The sequence below is a fragment of the Dermacentor andersoni genome, chromosome 1 (genome assembly GCF_023375885.2).
Source record: "Dermacentor andersoni chromosome 1, qqDerAnde1_hic_scaffold, whole genome shotgun sequence".
Taxonomy (NCBI): domain Eukaryota; kingdom Metazoa; phylum Arthropoda; class Arachnida; order Ixodida; family Ixodidae; genus Dermacentor; species Dermacentor andersoni.
In genome coordinates, this window is record NC_092814.1 from 252,538,204 (window position 1) to 252,560,863 (window position 22,660).

At 49.5% G+C, this 22,660-nt stretch overlaps 1 protein-coding gene across 2 annotated transcripts in view; it reads left to right on the forward strand.

Moving 5' to 3' along the window:
- The first annotated feature begins 854 nt into the window (after positions 1-854).
- LOC126548449 (CD109 antigen-like) overlaps positions 855-22,660 on the forward strand; it is a 142,219-nt gene continuing 120,413 nt past the window's right edge. Inside the window, exons 1-2 of one of the 2 annotated variants that reach the window (XM_050196632.2) lie at positions 855-2,009; positions 3,061-3,125. In XM_050196632.2, the coding sequence (XP_050052589.1) occupies positions 3,124-3,125 (2 nt within the window). In that variant the 5' untranslated portion in view covers positions 855-2,009; positions 3,061-3,123. The remainder of the gene's footprint in view (positions 2,010-3,060; positions 3,126-22,660) is intronic. The other variant, XM_050196635.3, reaches the window with a different exon arrangement.

The following is a 22,660-nucleotide window of genomic DNA, read 5'->3' on the forward strand; positions in this document are numbered from 1 at the left end:
GACGACTGTCGTTCTACCACAGCCGCACAGTCACTGCTCGCTCGCCGCCATTCCAGTACCATTTCAAAATTCTCGCGCCACTCCTGTCTAACTCTCGAAAACGATTAATCGAACAGGCTTAATCGGTTATGTCGATTAAATCAAATGTGGACATCGAGGAAGTTTCGCGGGATACATTTAATCGATTAATCGTCGATATTACCAACCATAACTTCAATATCGGTTGCAGTCCTCAAGGGTGAACGGCCAGGCACAGTCACGCAGAAAACCAGATCAATCATCACCCACCAAGCCGCCATGGCATTTCGGATACATTATAACTGATGACGTGCCCTGTGCGATTTCACACCTTTGAGTTCTTGAAATTCTAAAGAGCGGCGATTCAAGCGCATAACATCAAGCCCGATAGAGAGAAAGCAAGGTCAACCAGGCAAGCCTCCGGTTTGCTACCCATCAAGCCCGAAGTCTCGCAGACAGCGATGGACTCGACAGGCAACACCACACATGTTGAAGCCGACACTCGCTAGATTTCTAGGAGTGAAGCATCGCCAGGTGAAGGAACCACAATCGTCGCCGCGGAGTCCGTCATCTACCGGCACTGATCCCTGGGCAGACTGTCCTGATAAAAGACCTCAAACTTAAATTTGACATCCAGTTCGGTGGAAACCTGGCTAATGTAATTGAATTAACCGATGTCGCTCGGTTCTGCACCTAAGCTCCTCAAAACAGGAAGCCACTAGCGACTCATCAGCGAGCACAGGATTCTCTATCGCCCCACGTCATCGTCCAGGGAAGAATTGTGCGACTTCCTGAAACGTTCTATCTCCTTTGGGTCATGGGTGGCATCGCGAGTTTTCGCCTGACGCGTGTCGTGGTGCTTCGCCGCACTTCACGTGCCAGACACATTCCCGCGGCAAGGCCGGAGTCCCCAGTAGAAGCCTCCGTGCCTACACGCCGAAGCTCCGATTCGTGGGGTGAGTATATCATTGCGTTTATGTTATTGTGACAGGCTGGCTGCTATGTAAGCGTTCGCGTTTTCTGGGCTTTTCACGGGGATTCGGCGCTCGGGCATAGAACTAGCGGGATCCGTCATTCGGCGCGCGTATGTCTGGTACATGTAGTGCGGTGAAGCACTGTGGTAGGCGATAGGCAAAAAACTCGCGACAGGGGACGTGAAAACTCGCAGTTTCGAATATAAATATAATACGTCTGTGAATTGAAGTAATCGACTATATTTGGCTGTAATCGAATATTCTGCTTGTGTTCGAATATAAGCACGGGGCCAAGCAAAATGGAATGCTTTGAGCGCCCGGTGCAAGCCAACCAGAAAATGTGATGACTTTTCCCTTCTTGCTCATTTGCAACCTGTCCAATTCAATGAAGTAGCGTTCCGTGCGTGCAGTTCAGAAAATCTATTTTTATTCTTTTTTTTTTACCACGTTTAACTTCAGTGTCCCCCCTCCTACTTATATCAGCAGAAAAATATTCGTTATTTATGGGACATTCGAAGCCCTATTTTTCTAATTTCGATTCGAAAATTTCACTTTTCGAACACCTCTTGTAATCAGGCACATCGAGTCTGGACGCTAAGCACACAACTGCTATTGAGTGATTGTATTAGCCGGTGAGAGCAAACTCAATCCGAAACGTCACCGTGCTTTTGGCTAACAAACCCACGTTGCAGATTTGTTCTCATTCTCGACGACAGGTGCCGCCGTGAAATGCTTCGGCGCATGTGCGGTAGATGGCGCCAGAGCCGGCGGTGCTGGGTTCTTTTTTTTTTTTCAGTTTTGGCAGTTGCGAATCGTGCAGCCGACCCTGGCCATCCAGTGCTGCCGTCAGGCGACTCAGGCAGAGTTACGTCGGTGCTGTGTGTATGACGTGCGTTCGTGAACTAACTCGCGGTACGTCGAAATGCTACCTTGACCGATCAGTGTAGATTGTCAGCGTGTATACGAGGCCGCTTCTGGACTATATTCGAGCTCTTCCTCGTGTGCAAGTTTTGAAAGGTGAGCTTGGTTATTCCTCAAAGCGTATTTCCGTGGTACATCCGCTAAATCATCATGAACTAGCATTGTGTTTTGGGTTAGGAAGAGGGAGTGCAACATTCACGAATTTACGTGCTGCCATGTTTGTGTAACTGTGGCGCCCTTCCTTATGTACCTATATGATAACGACCATGTGGACTTTATTGCTAGAAGCCTTGACGAGCCATTTCGCTTTTTCTTTAATCCTCACGTGCTATCGTCCCGACATTACTACGTTGAGTGATGCTAAATCCACGAGGTTACGATAATCTGATGTTACCATTAATTTCTTATGCATGGCCCTCTGAACGAGTTCAAGGACGCGTTGCAGAGTCGTGTTCCTTACGCTCCCGCGTCATGCTGCTATGAAACCAATGTGGCTTGTGTTCACCAAAATGTTGCATGGGCTTCCCTGCTGGGAGGTTTATTACGATGGTATCGCTTCAACACGGTGCTTTCAGAAATGTATTTCGCACATGTGGTGGCGAATTCATGCCGGGGTTTTTCTTTTCCCCTGTCCTATACGAAATACTGTTAATTTCTTTAACGATCTCGCGGTAATTTGGTTGTCAGGAACATACCACAATAAGAGCACGTCTTTGCCTCAAGTGTATCTTTGGGTTGTCAAATTTTTATCTTGTGACCTGCCTTTACTGCTGTCATTTGTCGCATAGTTTGTCTAGACGATCAGCTCTAAAGCGGTGCTAGATAATAATGCTATTGTAGACGAGTGCCTTGAGTCAGTACTTCCCGAATTGCGTCTAGGCTGAGGTGGACCTCTCCGCCTATGTGTAAACCAATTTCTCCCTCTTTCCAGTTCAAGCGATTAACATTGGTCGAAGAAGAGAATCCCCAGCGAGATGCCAACGTTTCGACAAGGAGCCATGTCTTTGGCAGGGCGTAGACAATGAAGACAGTCCTCTTGTCTAAACGTTGGCTCCAGGCTGAGATTGTTGATTCTATTGTCACAGTTGATTCAACTTTTGCAAGCATGACCCATTTCCCTCTAGAATCTAGCCTCTCTCTATTTCAGGTCTCGGCGCTCGAAAACTCGACACACGGGCCTGGTAGTTTGATTCGGAGACAACGCTCCCCAATGTAAGTGATAATTCTTTAACAGCTTACCGTACGCGCGCGCTGTTCCTTATCGCAGGCAAAACGACGTTTCGGGCTGTTGCCTGCCCATTGAAGGCAGCACCCCGCTGCGTTGTTGCGCCTTCAATAATGACCTCAGTGTGCGTATGAGTATTTAAGGACGGAAAGAAACAGCGCGCTGTTTCTTTGCAATCGTGCTACCGATGCTGTCATCTCAAGTACATACACCGACAGTTATCACAAGCGTGAACATTATTGCCTTGGATCGTCCGCAAGGCAGTCCGCCTGGCGTGTTCACACATGGAATGCTGTTTGCTTCAAATGAATGCAACCCAACGGCAATTCGGCGATGTTGGCGAGTCGTCTGTTGGCATCTCTCGCCGAACGGAGCCCGGCGAAGCCCAAATGCGGGCCTACGTTCTGACATTTCATCTGCCTGCGCTGTCCGCGCTAATCGTGCCGCCGTCAACCCACTTGCGGCCTGGCAGGGCGCTGTAATCGGCGTATTTGCGCGCTGGCGGCAGATGTCTACGCCCGTACGGCGGCTGGGCTGTCCCTACGCAGACACATTCGTGCCCCGTAGGTTGCGTGCCGTCCGCACCACCGTTGTGAATCACGGCGGCTTGCTCTTGCTGCTGCTGCAGGCGGTCGCGGGTCCTACGCAGGGTCACATCCAAATACAGCCGTGCCCGCCCGGTCGCCTTGGGCGTGGGGTAACGTGAATGGTGTGCCGAGGCAGCGCGGGGGCCGCATACACCCGGACGCACGGGTGAGGAGCGGCGGGCCGTGTAGGCACGGAAAGCGAGATGAAACAATGACGAAAGCGCGCACCGGCGCCGCCGTTTTGGCCTTGTGGCCTTGAGCGGATCTAGTAGGCGTTTGGAGGAGCGATGCTGCCTGTGGCGCGTTGTTCTGGAGACCCTTCTTCAGCCATTTCGTGCGAAGTCGTTGATGAGCGCCCACCTGAGCTACTTGTTTACTTGCCGAGCGTTCCTCCGCCTAGTGTAGCGGACCAAGTTTTTTTTCCATTCATCCTGCGCTCTGCACTGGTTCCTCTTGCGCGAAGCCTGCGTGCTTCTTGGAAGTATATATAAAGCAAACAGGCGTTCCCGTGCTTTACTGACGTAACTGTAGTTTGTGTATATATATATATATATATATATATATATATATATATATATATATATATATATAAATAAATATATATATATATATGTGGGTGATGGCAACTGGTCAATCAACCTAAAGGCATCAATATTGCCGGATTGGAGACCCTCATTAAGTAATAAACAAGAACAGGGGTTAAACGAGGGGCCCGATTTCTATCGGGTCCTTCGGACCCCTTTTATCTAACACTCCCAGGGTTAGTTCTAGTAGTAAAACATAAATACCCAAGAAAGTGGGTGGGGAGACGGCGCCGCGGTAGCTCAATTGGTAGAACATCGCACGCGTAATGCGAAGACGTGGTATCGATCCCCGACCGCGGCAAGTTTTTTCATCCACTTTCTTTTCCATTTTTTATGGTTTCCTTAATTCAATTAGTAAGTACAAGTATTTTCCACTGTGTTGTCCTCGGTGTCATTGTTTGCTGGCTTCTTAATATATATCTCCCAAATGTATCTTTTGCGAAACATTCGAAGGCTCTTCCTTACTCCTTTTCCTCTCCCTTCATCATGGCAGCGCTCGAAACAAAAATTCGGCGCAGCGTGGTATCCTCTGTTATAATGCATGTTCCCTCAAGTGCATACACCTGTGTCACTCCAGTAAAGCGGGAGACACATGGTGCGATTTTGGGTGCGGTCGGTCGTACGACCATTCGCATCGGCAGCCGCACTCAACAGGTTTTCAACCAAATCCGCCGCACGCGGCGCCGAATCGCACGCCCGGCATGCGACCAACTCGCTGAATATTGTCGTGCGACTGCCGCATCGGTCGGGCGGCCGCAGCCAATGACAGCGCCGGTAGCGCGAACGTCACGGCCACGTAGACCCGACGGGGCGGGGCCGGCGAGCAAGCGCCTCGCCGCTCCGATCATGTCTGTTTTTTTTTTCTCCGTGGTCGAAACGAAGGCCTTTTTCGCCGGTGACGGCGGCACATAAATAAGCTGCAATTTGTTTCTGACACGAAATAACTTATAGAATAAAGTGGCCTCGAAAGAGTGCATGTTATAAAACGTTGTGCGATATGGTAAATAGTTGGCGTGATTTGTAATCGGACGCGGTCAGCGCAGATGCGCCAGCAATCGTCTATACGAAGCGGCTCGCCTGACTGGCGTGTTTACTCATCGCTACTAACGGCACCGAGAAAACTAACCGTATTTTCACTTAAGAGAAACATAAATGTTCAGGCATTGATTGTGCTGATGAATTTAGGCGCTTTATTAAGAGCTGCGGACGCATCGGCATGGGTCCTCGTCCTCGGATAGCCGGCCGGCTATCCGCAAGCTCGCCTGGCATGCTCGTTCGCTTCCGTCGGCGCCAATGAAATCAAATGTGCTGCAAATTAAGCGTAAGATAACTGTGTACACGTTGTGCCGACTAACATAGACGCTTCGTTATACGAGCTGCAAGGATGGATGGATGGATGGATGTTATGAGCGTCCCCTTTGGAACGGGGCGGTGGCTTGCGCCACCAAGCTCTTGCTACTATGCTGCTTAATATCCTACCTAGGTTAACCAATGAAAAAACAAAAAAACCTCACTATGAACTACCACGTCCAAATTTTCTGATACCCTATTGCGAACTGTGCTTTTGTACGTCTCCGTCTTTTGTCGTTTCCCTACTTTTCTTCCACCAATCCTCCAATCGCCTCTTACTGATGTCTATTGCGGACCTGTTTGCTTTACCACTGCTCCCGCTGAACCCAAGGGCTTCAAGGAGGCCAGTGCCTAAATCGACCGCTGGATAGACGTCTTCACATTCTAATAAAATATGCTCCGTCGTTTCCCTAGCTTTACCGCAGCAAGCGATCGTGTCACAAGCGCCACCGGTGTCGGATTCGATGGCCGAGCGAGCTGTGCCTGCCGGCTCCTATAGCCATCGGCGGCTGTCAAAGGAGCCGTTACTGCTAACGCGGCCTTGCGGAAACACGTCTACAGTGCTTGCATAGGCGTGTTTATATTGTCATCGTTTGTTTCAAACAAGAGAACTGTGCAAATACGTTTGCTTTCACTTTCTGTTCGAAGTTACGCAGCATTCCGAGCTTCCACGCAGGGGCGCCGGTTCTGGGCGGAGCTACCTGCCGCTCGGTCATTCGTACCATGTGTCCCGAATCGCCGCATGCGGCAAGTCGCACACGACGCGCCGTACGACAGATCGCACGGAAAATCGCACCATGTGTCTCCAGTGCCCTTTAGGCGGTGACTAGAGAAAGTGATGAAAGAGATACAAAATGGGAGGAAAGACACGAAGGTTAGCCGGTGTAAGTACCAGATGGCTGCCCTGTGCTGGAGAAAGGGGTAAAGAGAGTAAAAGGTGAAAGAAGAAAAAAAAAATAACTTGAGAAGAATTCACACAATAACGCGATGCTATGCGCTGCAACTCTCAAAGACGGTCGCACAATTTACAAGTACTGTGCATGTGGCAGGTGCTTGCGATGACTATGCTTGTATAAAGCTCGCGCTGGGAGCCGCCTAGTGGCACACCAAATTCTTGCAACTTGACGGTAACGGAAGAAATTTTTGCGATGCAACGAGACTGACTCAAGTTTTGCAAATATTGCATTGCTTGAGGTTGCCGAATCGCCTATGGGGTGCGAAAGCTTTCGTACAGTCTACGTGCAACTCGCATATCAGCGCAGTGACTTCAAAGCAGCCTATGCGGGTTTATGCATACGCAAGTTTACAAGGGGTGGGAACTGACGTCATTGAAGCAGTTTTATTGTTGTACAACCAGCACCGCCGAAAGCTGCACTTAATCTCGATCCGCTTATCTCCTTCAGCAGGGGAAGCTATGAACAGGACAACACAATGTCATCGTGAGATCACATGAAAACTATAGTTTCAGCTATCTCGGCAATTCTGAAAATTTAAAATTATGAGGTTTTGCGTGTCAGAACCACGACCTGATTATGGGGCACGCCGTAGTGAGGGACTCCAGAAATTTGGACCACCTGGAGTTCTTTAACGAGCGCCTAAATCTTAGTACACGAGTGTTTTCGCATTTCGCCCCCATCGAAATGCGGCCGCCGTGGCGGGGATTCTATTCCGCGACCTCGTAATTCTGAAAATTTAGTACCGCCGTTCTGCTATGCAGAACTTTACCACTCGGAACACACTTGCTGGTGGTGATTGTCTGCTTCCTTCTTCATATATATATATATATATATATATTATTGTAGAACAGGGAGCAGTGAAGTATAGCTGAGGTATCCTCTACATTAGTCACCCCGCACGGTCCATTTGTAGCAGAACGGGCAAAAATCAAGCCCTGGGCGAGCGCGCAAAGCTTAAGTAAAAAAAAAAAAAAAGACGTAACACGTACAAGGTGCGACCATTTTGTCAATTTTTACTTAGCTTCATGCACTTTGGTAACAGCAACTATATTGAGACGTTGTTCCAGAAAATGATTTTCACTAGAACTCGGTAAGTTTTCATTACTCATTCAGCTGCGTGTCAGCGTTGACTTAAGTGGTGACTTAAGTGGAGGCAAACACCGAGTTTAGGTTATGCCAGTTTGACGCGTGACGATCTTGTAATGCGTTTTTTTTTTCTGAGCTGCGATAACCGCGCCAGCGGACATCGCACTCGCGTTACCTCTTCACGTGCACCGATGGCTACGATATTTGCATTCGCGAGCAGCTAGTGAGGCTTGATTATTTATTTTATTTATTTATTTTATTTACAAAATACTGCAGACCGGATCGGTCCAAGCAGGAGAGGGTACATACATTTGTTAGTAAGCACTATGCCTTAGGATCAGCAACAATGGGGAAGTTGGGATAGGCTTATTCAGTCAGTTTTGGCGAAGCAGAGTAAAACAAATTAGAACCTTATTAAAAATACATTTTTGAACCATTATGTTAGTAAAAAAAAGACAGAAAAAGAGTCATGCGGAAATTCCTCCCAGAGTTCGTCTAAGTATGCGTAAGCATTGTGCCTCTTGCTCATCTCTACGCAGCCCGGTGTGATTGTCAATGCTGCCAAACTTGGTCCGACCAGAATAAACGACAGGGCTGCGGCGACACTAACTGCTGCGGACAGCAGCGCAAGGTGCCGTAAGTGCACTACTGCAGATGGCGGAGCCTGGCGCGCTGATGACGTTCCGATCATGATAAGCCGTTATCTCCGTGTAAGCCGAGTCTCCGTTCACGTCGCACGAGCAATTTCTCAGGGAAGTTCAGTGCCTCAGAATATCGAAAATTCGCTCGCACGGAGGGACCGGTCAACATATTTGCTGCACCTGCTATGACGCGAGTGCGAAATTGCTAGCAGTATCGCAGTTAATTAAAATTTACCCACAAATGCGGTATGAAATGCGCCAACTTGGCGCCATTTTTGGCTTTTCTCATGCTTCTACATGCTACATGCTTTCTCATGCTTAGCTGTCAACAGCTAAGAAAGGGCTTCATCAATGATTGCAAGTACATAGTCTGAAATACGGCTTTGCACAAAGCAGTTTTTCCGTGTGATGTTGATAAGGTATTTAGCTCTCTCTTTATTTTTTCACTACCTTTCTTTCTCGATCAAGAGAACGAAGCATTTGCGTCCACACTTTGTAAAAGCGAGAACGCTTCGTCAATACTGAAATGTGTGGGTGTATCTTTTTCGTTCAGCTTTGCATGATACCGTTAACAGGGCGTTCTAGATATAGTGGGCCCATCCGCGGCTGAGCTCGTGGGTTCGATTTCTGACGACTTCAGTTATATTCCGATGGATGCGGTATACAAAACCCGTGCACCTAAATTGATGCACTTGTTAAGGCGCCCGAAATTACTCTGGAGCCCCTTACATCGGGTGTCGCTTTGGGACGTACGCTGCTATGCAGAGTGCTTCGATGTCCTCGTCTGGTGAGGGGGACATCGAAGCACCCTATTGCACTGCATCAGTCAACTAAACAGCGGACACAAAATTTGGCTGCACGCTTTGCGTACAGTTTGTAACAATCCGAGCAGTGTTCTGGTTCTGTCATGCAAATGCGCTGTAGATTACTCTAGTTATTGTGTATGCTAAGCCGCTTCCTCCTGCTGTTTTTAAAACTTTCGTTTTTGTTTTTTTGAGAGAACGAGCCTTCAAAAAGAAAAAAAAAAGAAAAGAACCAACGGATTATGTGACTGAGCGAAGCAGACACTAAATCTGTCAAAAATAGGAGCGGCGCATAGACACATTGGCGTTCACCTTAAGCCTTACATTAAGCCACAGATTAGCGATTTATTGTGCATCAGATTACCCTACGAACGGTATCTGACCTACGTCAGCATGGTATAGCGTATATGTCAACTTGCGGGCTTTGGTGCTGGATCGAGCAGGCGCACACTGATCGTGGGACTCCGCATTGTCGAATCGAGCTAGAAACCTGTTCTACGCATCCGCTGCAGCTGCCGTCAATCTGTTTACAGTTCGCGTGCCATTCCTGTTTGCTTTTGCGCAAACAATACAAGTCATGTCAGTGGAGAAAGCAGAAGTATGCGGGTTTCTCCCATCCGACTCGCCAAACACCAAAACCTTGTTGGCGATCCGATTTCTGCCGAACCTCATAGGGGAAACTTGGCAGACTTTAGCAAATGTTTCACCTTGACCTCGGCAGTTATTTAGAAACGTTGGCGTTCGCTATGTACGATATAAATGTACGACGATCTAAAATGGCCTTGGGCTCCGAAGAAGGCGAGCATCACAGTTCGCTTGCGTAGGCGGCTGTCTGCTTGCAACCACGCTGCGGCTTTTGTGTGCCTTAAGACGCTCGCGTGTGTTCTCGCGTTTCCAGAAGGTATACGGTTTGATGTTAATGTCACATTTTGAATTCCAAGCTTATACCAAACAGACCTTTGACGCCGGTGGTGATTTGTCTGAGTAGCACGTAACCTGTTAAGTCTTTTTTCTATTATTATTTTAAAAAAGTTAATCTATCTATCTATCTGTTGCGTGGTGCCCTCGCCTGTAGTAGTATGGCACCTAATCGGGTGGCGCTTTTGGCTGCCGTTCTCGGGGCGACCCGCTCCCTTCCCGAGAAGCACTGCACCCTTCAGGGCGACGCTGGGGTGGTCTCGCGGAGTGTTTACGATTTCGCAGTTTCCTGCGGTGCCTCACGCACACGACCGGTGCTGCGGGCACGCGCCAGCAGTGACGGATGCCGGAAGAAGCGCCGCGCTCATCGAAGAGCCTCGAGGTGGGGCGGGGCCGGTGGACACGTTCGCGAAAACCAGTTCTGGGTCCGCGGCGCCACAGCGCGCGCGCGCAGTTTCCTGTGGCGGCGACGGATGCGTGCCACTGGCGCGTGGGTCCCCGGGCGCCTCGGCTGACTGAGCCACCTGCTTGCTGTGGGCAGCTCGCTCATTTGTTCGTTTTGGTGCCGCGTGGGACCCGTAGACGACGCTAGTCCGTCCGTGCTCGGGCAGGCAAGAGAGTCGTGATGCGATTCTCCCTTCGCGTCTTTCTTTCTGTTTTCCCCCCATCTGTTTTAGTCTGAGCTGTACACATGCTCGAACTACACCGTGGCATAGCAGTCTTAAATTTTTTGTCGTTCTTTATTATGTACGTTAAAGTAACCAGCGCAATACTGCCCTTGTATCACCTTGTTCTCCTCGGTGTTTGTGCCGTGTTGCGCTCGGCGTCCCTTTGACATGATCGCTGTCTTCGCTCGTTTCAAAGGACCATCATTAGCATAGGGCGCGGTAGGAGCGGGTGATGGGATGTTTCATTACTCTTTGGCTGACCGCCGCCTTTTGTCCGTTTGTCGCGTTTGTATGCGTGTTGTCCTAATGGGGCCAGAACGCCATGTGAATTTTCCTGTAATTACTGTTATCTCGGGCTGCATTTCGCCTAAGCGTTGTGATGATACGTCGAGCGATGGATGGTGGGGGCAGTGCAGCGACCAGGCCAGCTGTGTCTAATGAAGTCCATTATATACGTGCTCGACGGGTTGTGCCGGCGTCCCGCACCCTCCGTTCGAGGCCCTCTCGTGGCCTCTTATTTTTCCTCTCGCCACTTGCTCCGAGGTACGCGCTCAACTTCCTTGGCACGCAATTTTCCGCGAAGACCGGACTCCATCCATTCACTTCACGCAAGCGTTGCACGCCCGATGGAACCGCTGTGGGCGAAGACGTCCTAGCTGTCATCACCGCAGCGTCGGTGGCAGGTTCTTGTCAACTTCTCACTCTATTCATGATGACATCATCTAAAATAGTTTAGAAGGTGCACTCTACTGACCACATATTTTATTTCTCCTTTCCTTAGGGTAAATTTAAATGGGCCCTACGACGGCAAATTAAGCATGTCGTTTTCATCGCTTCATCTGGCATAACGAGATACGGCTATATTATAGCGCCAGTGTAAACTTCGAAAGCAAAGTATTTATTATTTTATTTGACCGGAGAAACTGCCTCTTGGTCCGACTATATAGTTACCCACAACGGCGATTTTTGGCAGCGGAAGGGACGTATGGTAGATGTGACACTGATGCCAGTGTCACATGTATCAGTGGTTTGCCACCCAGGTCTTGGGTAACATTCGTATGGTCCCAGCTAAGTCGCATCGTTACACGCTTAAACAAATAAAAACACGTTTTTGCTTTATCAAACACAAAAGGACTTCTGATTTTGAATATCAGATTCTGAAAAACAATTGCAACATGACACTGGGTGTGTTGTGCAACGGTTTAAAATTAAGTTGTGGGGTTTTATGTGCCAAAACCACTATACGATTGAGGCACGCCGTAATAGAGGACTCTGGATTAATTTTGACCACCTGGGGTTCTTTAACGTGCATCCCATGCACGGCAAACGGGCATTTTTGCATTTCGCCCCCATCGGAATGAGGCCGCCGCGACCGGGTTTGATCCCGCGTTCTCGGGCTTAGCAGTGCAGCGCCAAAGCCTGCAATGGTTTGCACCATAGATCTCTTCTACGCAAATGCTCTGGGCGGCGCCCTAATGCCCTCCGAGCTGTAGTATTTGCGCATGAACCTCCACGGATAAGCATAGCAGACGCTGCCGTGCGTGCCTTTGTATTCCCGCGTCTCAGTCCAGAGATACTTCCTAGTATATCTCTATGAGGCACGGAGTGAATGGAAGACACCAGTGGGTTTACGTGGAGAGTGAAATGCGAAATTGAAGGTTTTCTTTCGTCGTCTGCTCGGATTTTGAACTTTGAAGACGGATAACGTTAGTTACTGTGAGCCAATTTTTATAATTCCTTTAGCCTCCATCTCATTATTCTATGATAAACGCATTCCAGTGCTACCGAAGGTATCCAAAGGATATTGCAGGGCTCGTTTAAGCACACGTTTTGTGGTGATTTGCCGTACTAGCGCTCATAGTGCGAACTTCAAGGTGTTCGGTCCGCGCAGCATGTTCGTTTGTACATCACATCTGCTGACTCAGCAGCTGACTGAGCTGAGTAGCGCACATGTTCTGCGGTGTCATGTTGCTTTGCCGCGCGCTGATTGATGCATGAGAGCGGAAATAACACTCGCGTCGGTGCGTTGCACGAATGCTGTTTATCAGTATCAGCAGATAGCAGTAAGCACTTCGCGTTAATCAGCCCCACTCAGTACTTTGTCAAGGTGCGATAGGAATCGTTGCATCAAATTAGGCATTTTCCCCTCTTGCGTCGCTGTCACGTGTACCGCACATGCGTCGGTGACTGCTGCTTGCACCGGCACTTTCATGCGACCGGCATGCAAGGGTGCTGAGTGCGACTGATTCACTCGAAGTGCTTAAGTAGAACATCCCAGGGCTCAAAATCACGAAAATGGTAACGCGGAGCGAAATCGTCGGCGCACTCTCTATGGAAATTGATTTCCCAAAGTAGCTGCGGGCTGCCCACACAGAAAAGGGCCCGGAAGCGAGCAGCTAGGGGTGGAATCTGATTGTGGGTGCGCGTCGCTGCGCACGCTGATGACGTTACTAGGCAGCTTGAGTTCAGGGCGGGCCTGTTAGTTGACCTCCAACTGCGCTGTCTGTCGGGCTACAAAGATGGTTTTAGCCAGGGTAGAGTTAAATGGGGATCCAACTCGAGGTTTTACCGCTCACTTTTTTTTTTTTTTTTGCTTTTTCTAACATCAAACTCGTCATCGGTCGCCGTATTTTTGGCGCGTGCTGGCTCGTGCTCTGCACGATCGTATAGCTGTTTCGGATGCTACAAGTGGTGCTTCTGCTTATGGATGCATAAAGCGGTATGCAGAGGAAGCTCGTTAGATTAGTACGCGTGCCGACGAATGTTCCTGGACCGCGGAAGCCGCCCCATAAGCGGTTGAGAACTTGGCGTTTTTCATCTGTTGCGTGTCCCGAAAATGTGGTAGCTGTGCATAAAAATCGAGAGCCTTGGGGAAAAAATAGCTTGACGAGTCATCGGCCTTGCGAAGGCACTAAACATAATAGGGCGCGCAGCGTAACGTGCACGTTCTCATTTCGCTGCTTGATACACCTTGACGAGCTTCCATCGTTAGGCTGTGTCATGCACTCCGTCTGTCTCAATGTGACGTCACCGATTTCAAAGTGTTTTTCTTTATTTGGCCTGCTGTGGCTCTTGTATCAAGTTCTTGCAGCTTGCTAAGCTTAGTCTTTGGCTCCGAGTACTATAGAGTCCATCTATACCGTAAATATTTAACTAGGCCCGAGCAGTCGTCAAAACCCTTGGTGTCACGGCATGCTGGCGCGGTAACTTCAAAACGGCGTCACCTTGAGATTATCATCATCTTCTTGTGAACTCTCTGTCTTGTTGGAAATTCCAAGATTCTTAGCGTCAGCATTGCTAATAAACGGACATGCCTCGATTGCATGCTGGTTTAAGTTTCGCACTTCGTGTGTCCTGAATTATTTGCATGAAAAACTTGTTTCTGAAATTAAGTTACTTGGTTCCTGATTATTTCGTATACTACTGTGTTATGTATTGTGTTATGTATAGTACTGTGTAATGTATTGTGTTAAATTCGTAGCCGAAAATATGCGTTGCCGATTTTTCTTTTGTGCGCCATGTTTGGAAATATTAGAAACACTAAATAACAGTACATGTAAGGCTCCCGATTTTGGATCGTTGATATGTAGCAGAAGACTGGCGGAAGTCCATTAATCTTTATTTATTTTTTCGAAGAAGCAGGTGCTTTTCGAGGCGTATCCCTGTAAAAGTATCAACAAACCGTGGTTATGGATGAAAAAGAAAGAAAACATTCGAGAACTGGTGCTGCTGAATACCACCATCGGCAGCTTTATTATTTTTCCTTAAACCATTCCGTTGAGATGTTTTATCATTTTAATGTGTGTTTCGTGGTCTTAATTGAAAATATCCATTTACGTAACTGTCAGCGGATGGAATGTAGTGCAAACAGCGCTCGGCTACCAGGGTGTTGTCCTGATCGCTTCATGCTAATTTTGTGTCGCCCCTTCCTTCCTTTTTTTTTTTTTTTTGAGTAGCGGCCAACACGACTGTGATGCGTGCAATTGCATGAATCTAGTTTTCATTATGCTTGTAAGCGGTGCATGATGAAGCGCGATACAAAGCAAGAACATAAGGAATCAAATTTTTGTTCAGAAAAACAAGAAAAATAAAAAGGAACGTATATGTGCGTAACGGATGTGGAGGTAAACGCGCAGCGAAATAGATCAGTGACTGGCTTTTTCTTTTCTCGCGGCAAATGAAGGCCTAACATGTGCATTTCTGCAGCTCACTTTAACCGACTGTAACTGTTTGAGCGAAACACAGGTCGTATTTCGGCGGATCTTCGCAAGCGCCTGCAGGATGAGCTCTGACGCAGGCAGCGACGGATGTGCGCTGTTGTCTTCCACAAAAATATTGCATAGCGGTTGCACGAGCGTTCTGCACGAACAGGAACGCTGACGACAACGTCCTGCTATTTTCCGCTAGTTCAGCGCCGTTTGATGTAAATGAAGTCTGTCAATTGAAAATTGTTTCCGACTGATTTAAACACGCCTGTTGAAGCCTCAAATAGCAAGACATTATTAGGGCATGCACGTCTTAATGCCCCACTCCAAGCACGTAGGGGGAGCAAAATTACTTGCGTAACCGCCATCTAGAAGAGCGGTAGTTATGCACTGTTCCTTGATGCAAAAGTCATAAGTATGCCTCACGCTTCATTGTCGCCCCTAAAAAGATAAAAATAATAGAAAAAAAAAGCAGATGTAACGCATTACAGCGTCCCAAACTGCTTTGGCTTGCGAGGCTGGGTGCGGCGAATTTCGATTATCGTTTAGAGATTTGTGGGATATATTAGTTTGGAGGACTACTTCGTTCAAAGGCTTGTAAGTTAGCTTAAGGGACCGTGGATCGGAAGCTGCTGTATAATTCTGATAATTTGCGTGGATGCCACCATTTATATAATTCAATCGGGTAATTATTAGTGGCGCGCACATTCTGAAAGCTTCGTCATGGCGTATTTTTCTTCTGAGCGCACATAAGAAATGTGGCCGAAAGCCAACTAAAAATGGATTAGTTCATAACGCTTTCCTAAGACAATTTTGGGGGACCTATGTATGTGTAGGTTATTATTTCGCATGTTTAATTGCGCTATACCAGAGCATTTCATTTTTTCTTTGGTGGAGGGGCAGGTTTCTTCTATTTATTTAATACGGGGAGGCATTACGGTGATGTGGGGTATCTCTAAACGAAACATTTGATGATGTGCATCTCAGTTGCCTAAATTTTTCGCGTCAAGTCACAGAGAATTTGCAGTTTGTTAAATTTAATTTTGTTACGGACTGGCAGTGTGGCTACTACCTAGGCCAACTGATGTGCCCTAAATGTTGTCTACTGGGACCGTCTCGGTGCCCTTGGTCAAGCACCTCTTTCGTGCCATCGTGCCTTCATGGTCTGGCGGTTGGAGACTAAGGCGACTGGGAAGCCGCATGGCGGATAAGTGCGTCTCTTGCCGCAGACAAGACGAGCTTCAGGTTCAGTGCAAAGGAAGTGCCTTCATGTTTACACCGCGTCCACCAGAGGCTCGAGAATCGCCAGAAGACAGTGCGCGGGACGGTACTGATGCCGCCATGCAGCACCACGCGATAAAACGGGAGGAAATTAACCGTGCGGGAACCAAGAAATCGCGCAGTACGCAGCCGCTCGCAAGATTTCGAAATACGAAAGGCACTGGAAATGGTACATTTTCGTGCGGTCCGGGCGCGTGTTCAAAGCCACATTACACGCATATGTCGTGCACTTGACGCACACTCAAGTGCTGAGTGCACCGCATCGATTACTCGCTGCGTGATTACGCCTTGAGAGAACGTGGTTTTTGCTGTCGGTTTCCAAAAGAGTTTGTGTGCGCCTGTGTTCTTCTAGTTGTAGGGTGCAAAGCCAAAGCAGTCACGCAGATATGTCATGCATATATGAATGTTTGGAGGTGGCAACGGGGCTTGGCTTGAGTGTAAACAACTATGCAGTGGTCGCAAAATGGTGCTCCCAGTGCAGTGTCTTCTTCCTGAGTATTGCCCGAAAGCATCGCTCAACTGAGGGCTGCAGTTCCACCGCAGCCGTGCCGAAAACTCGGAACTGTAGCTCTCTTTTATTATTGCGATAGCAATTATACGTACACTCCAGGCACATTTCCGCCGTCGGCGTCGCCGTGTTGTTCCGTATAAAGTCCAAGTGCGATAACATCGTCGTCAGGCGCCGTACGCTGTATGTGCGAGGGAAAGCGTGCGAAAGTGAGCAGACGATGGTGACTCAATCTTGCACGCGCGAAGGAGGAAAGCGTGGAGGGAGCGTGCCGTGCGCGCCGTCTTCCATCGCGCGCAAGTCACCGGGGCTCGGGGAGGGAGGGGGGTGGGGGGTTCGTTCTGCTCCAGCGGCGGCTGCGCGATTTGCGACGGGGACAGAATGCGCCGAGTGCTGATAGATTCGCGCGCGATGTGTTCTCGCCGCTTAGTTGGCGTTGAAGCGAAAGGCAGCACCAAGTTCAATTCGCCCGCTGTTGCGGCCGCGCTTCCTGACTCCAGCGTTTTGACAGCGAGTGTGAGCGGTCATCGAGTGAGATGTGTTATGTTGGCTTGCGTGCGCGTGACACCATGCTTGTCAATTTAGTTTGTAAGCAAATGCTTACAAATTTATACGGCTGAATACATCGGACTGCAGTTATCTCCGACTGAATAACCGCTATTCGTCCAGCAACGTCACGTATGGTTCATCGTGAGTGCCCCCTTCCCCCTACAAAAAAGAAATATGGAATGGAGGCTCCAATAAATAATTACCTCCGGTCCTTAAAGTTAACTCCCCAATCGTTCAATGTTGTCGATATGTTAAAGTGCTCCGCAAATGTTCAATCTATATATAGCGTTTCACCGCCAGCTTTCTACTGTAGTCTATCTTAGGAAACCTTCGCACGCGATCGGGCCTTTTGCCGATTTGTGCTTTCAGATGTGCCAACCGTATACTACAGCAAGAGCCAAACGATGAGCAAGTAGATGGGATCCCGCTGTTGTCTGTTAACATGTTTTGTATTTCAGACAACTGAGAGGTTGGACTGGCGCTTGTTACGTTTCGCCTACAACGCGCGGTAATGCCGGCGCGGATGCAACGGACGCCGGGGCTTTGTTCAAAACGGCGGACATTTTGGCCTGTTCGACGCCGCCGCAACGCCTACCCGCCAAGCGTGTCCAGGCGTGTTTCAGTGCCACGTGTCTTCGTGTGTGCGTGTGTGTGTGTGTGCCCTCGCTTGTCAAAGCGCGGCAGCCGGGGAGCGGAGTTCCCCGAATGAGGAGCCTGGACGTCTCTCGGCTCAACTGTTCGCGCCGTCGTGTGGGTGAGGGTTGGCGATGCGTCACTACACTCGGTTCAGCAGGTCTCTCGGCCCGACAGTTCGCGCCGTCGTGGGCTCATGCTCCGCCGTCCCGTGACCTTCATCCCGTGACCTTCCCTCCTTCCCTTTTGGACCGCGACGCCGAGAGTATAAGAGCAGCTGCCCCCGGACGCCAGGAGAGAGGCTCCGATTTGTACTGTTGAGTTACGTGCTCTCCCGTCTCTCCAATTCGGTCGACCTGACCGGCCGCTCTTTTGCTATGTTAGAATAAACAAGTTGTTCTGTTACCAGTCTTCTCTTGCTTTGCCGGGACCTTCGGATGCTTCCAGTGCCACAGGCCGCCAGGCCAACGCTACCCTTGGGGCTTGCGACCCATTGGCAATAACGGGCGTCAGCACCGAGACCCCAACAACTCGGGCCAGCGGTGCGATTACAACACGCTCCTTTGTTATCGGTGCTTCCGCGAGGGTGGTACAAATGGTGGGACTTGCTAACGGAACGGGTGGCACAAACCCGTTTCCCAGCTTATGTCTGCTGTCGCAGTATAAGAAAAATAACATTGCGTTCGGTCATTTGCAAATAAGCGTCTTTCGCAATCCTACTTGTTCGATGGCGTATACGTAATCTCGGGTCGTCGCGGTAGGTGGATACTGACCTCCTTGTCAATTGTGACCCGAAAACGCCAAATTCCGTCGGACTGTCGGCAGTCATCGGGCCACGGCAGTTTTCTCCGTAGCGTCGTTGTGGGCTTTGTTCGCGAGCGTATGTCATCACAGCTGCCCGTACGTGTGTAGTTGTGCACGAAACAGCCTTCTTATATGCGTTTATACCTCGCGAAAGCGGTCTATAGCTCTGGTTGTGTGAACGAAAGAGAGATAGAGAGAAAAAAAAAGGGGGGGGGGAAATGTCGACAAGGAATGAAAAGCGGCCGCTGGTATTTCTCGTGGTGCACTGGAGGGTGTCCGATTATTCTATGGTCCTGCGGCATTTCTTTTCTTCGTCCGGTAGCTCGCTTGCTTTTCAGAGCGTGCCGGCAGGCTACGGCCGCTGTGCCCTCAGACCGCGTGTGTCCTGAACAGCTCGCTTGCCTCCCCGGCTTTCCGTACTTGCCCTCTGTGTGTAGCAGTGCTGCAGTTTCCCTCCCAGATCCCTTAGCCCTGGTCGCCTTGTCGAAAAGGATTTAAAACTGCTGCCCGCGCAAAACTCGCCCCACAAACCGAAGGCGGAAAGCGGGTGCACTGCAAGGGAGAACACAAAAGCGACCTCAATTTTGCGTTGTCCTGCTCATTTTCCAATGTGCACCATTAACACGTCGCGGGCCTTGGGCTCTCCTTTCATCGCGGGCGACGGGTATCTTGCAGTGTGGCGACTGTGTAACCTTTATTTGCTGGACATGGCTTCCGTTCCCACATGTCTTTGAATACAGGAAGAAACGTGTAGCCGGGGAAATTACCTGCTTGTTTTCCTGAACATGAGGAATTAACGATCTCAGTGTGAACGAATGCCACGTAAGTCGCATACTGCAACACGTCTCCCGACTCATTTGCTCTGGAGTTCACTGCACCTTGTCGCACAGCGTGTCCAAGCGGCACATCACGGGCACCACAATCGAAACATCGTCATTCTCCACTGAAGAAAATGAAAACGAACGTATGGTATGGTGCAGTATATTAACATTAATATTTATTTTTCTTTTTTGCATAGCACAGGCAGCCAAACCATTCGTCCACGTAGAGTTGCATTTCGTGTGCTGCTGGTTTTACTGTCAGAGATAGGACAGGACACTGTGACTGCCTTTCTGTGCGTCTGTTTGTCGTCTGGGCGTGCAGGGATATGGCGCGACCCTGTATAGCTTGTCCCGTCGCCGACAGTTGTGTCTGCGGTCGTCGCTGATCCGGGTCCTCAAGCGGTTGACCTCTCGGGGTCTGGGAGAGGGCGCGCTCCTTCCTTGTCGAGTAGGTGTCGACGCGTCGCTACGGCGGCTGGGGCCGCCGCTGTCACGCTCGGCCGGTGCTGTACTGGGCAAGGTGGGGGGAGGGGGACGACGCCAGTCTCGGCGAGCCTAACCCGGCGCCCGTCACGGTGCTGGAGACAGCGCTTCGTATCATGTTCACAAAGGAACCGCGCGCGCGCCCGCGATCGTCGCCGCGCCTTGGATATTCTGGCTCGCCTTCGTTTTCTCTGCGTCGCTTCCCCATTTGTGGCGAGGGGGAGCCAGAAGAAGCAGGTGTTCCTTTGTTTTTGACTTCCCTGTGGCCTTGCATGGTTGCTTGCGCGGCTAAAGTTATTAACTAATTCTAAAGCGTGAGAGAAGGTTGAACCCCGCAAGATATTCGCATGAGAAGAAAAAAAAAAACAGAACAGAACAGGCTGAGAACTGATAAGACTTTTGCTTCTCTCTGTGCCAGAAGCGTACAGCCTTTGTCAAATATATACGGTCTACTCCTTGCCTTCACCATATATCTTGTTCTGCTGTGTGGTGCTGTCCCCCTGGTGCTCTTGAGACTTTAGACCTCTGGATAGTGCGTACGAGAGTTATATTAGTTCTCCAGGGTGATGGAACTTATGACATAGCACAGGATCTCCTGTAGTCAGCTTTATGGGGGCGAAATGCGAAAACGCTGGTGTACTTAGATTTCGGTGCACGTTAAAGAACCCCAGGTGGTCCAAATTTCCGAAGTCCCTCACTACGGCGTGCGTCATAATGAGATCGTGGTCTTGGTACGCAAAACCTCATGATTTAAATTTTTTCTAATTTTGTAGTCAGCCTTGAGGTAGCAGGCAACGTAGCCCGTGTACTTTTGACAAAGACTGTACCTTACTAACCTTTGGCAGTTTTATTCTTTCCTTGCTCTTTTCTGTGAACCTAAATACATTCTTCTGGCTTTTCGCAAAGCGAGCGGTCGCTCACAACGAATTGAACGTCACTCCGGCGGGCAGTGCCGTTCCGACAAACTTTTCACATACGGAGTAACCATAAAGTCTACTCGAGTTGCATCTTTCTGCGTAAGGCAGTGCGTACTGTGCGCTGCCTGCGCGCGTGGCATCGGCGCAGCCCTTGAAACGCTCCAGCATTCTCGGCTTGTGCTCCCCACGTGAGGCAGGGCGCTCTTCTCCAGACCTGAGAGAAGATGATGGGGGGGGGGGGGGTCTCGCTGATGTGCACGCCGGGTCGGCCATGCGTGCAGCGCCGACAATGGAAACGGCGCGCGCGCTCCTTGGGCGCCTTCTCCCATCTCCTTAGCCGCGGGGTCACGGTCAGTGTCCCTCCGCTAAATGGGGACATATACGCAGCACGCGCGCCGGCAGGCCCGGTGTTGCTCGGCTATGTCTGCAGGATTGTTTCCACGAAGGGCGGTCACCGCGTCTGCAGAGAAAGCGCCCGCTGCCCGCCCAGCACTCCCCGACTGCTACGGGACTCGGAAAACAGCGCGTGACGCATTCGTGTCGAGCAGTGACTTTCGCATCTGAAGAGAGAGAGAGAGAAAAAAAAAACCTGCTTTTTTCGCATATGTCTGTGCTCCCGCTCTCTTACGTCGTTGTTGGTTTGAGACGTGATTGCGTTGGCTGAAGAAAATGCTCGCCTCCGTCGGCATTTTATTCGACTTGAGTGTGGAGTAAAAGGATTGCACCCGATGGACAGCCGCCCTCGCCAGAGGGGCGCGATCCTCGTAGCTAAGCTGCCGCTTAGCCACGAGGATCAAATGCGATTTCACTCCCGATCGGCTGGCTGGCGACAGTCGCGCACCATGACTTGTTCCTGAGTGGGGCGCTGCTGTTGCACGTTCCGTGTTGCGTACAGCTCAAGACGCGTCTATATAAAACGGTCACTGTCATTTCGAGACAGTTTAAAATTTTTGAGTACTATTACTAAATCGCGTCGTCATTTCATTGAGCTAATAAAAAAGAATAACATTTGCGAGCCGCAATAGGTTCCGCCGTTTCCTCCGCGTATGGGATTACAGTAACCCCACAATACCTATTGCGATCGTCTTTTATTTGGTCTTGCCTCTAAATTGAACGAACCGCTGTTATATGTAGCGCTGCCCAAAGTTTGGCTCTCATACCCTGGTCAATCTCGCCATTTTACTTTGAGTGTCTGGAGCTCGCGTCATATAACCCTCCAAGTTGAATGAACACTTAACGAAAATATTAGGTTGGGATTTGTCCATATCACGTCTAGGATCGCAAAAAGGCCAGCGTTCGGCGTGGGCTTGGTATGCTGGAAATAACGTAAAAGCGAAAGACTGGCTGGCGGCTCCCGCCGTAAAGTTCCACACCAGTTCTCCGTGACCTTAACTCAGTTTAGACCTGATTACTTCCTGGAATCTCTCTCTGGCAGTTTGTTCACGCAAAGGGACTGCTTATTAGCGGAGAAAATGAAGATGAAACTACTATATTAAATTTCGCGCCAGAATGGCGGCGCCGATGTCATAGTGTTTGTTGTCACAGTGTTGACATAGCGATGTCAACTATAGCGTTTCACATTTCCAAACAGTTGAGTCCATGTTACACCGGAAACACTGGACAGCATCGTGTTGCTATTGCCGACACTGTTGTGCAGTGCGACATGATGTTTGGAAACGCAGATACTGATCGACTCGATGGCAATTTGAAAAAATACGCCGACGATTA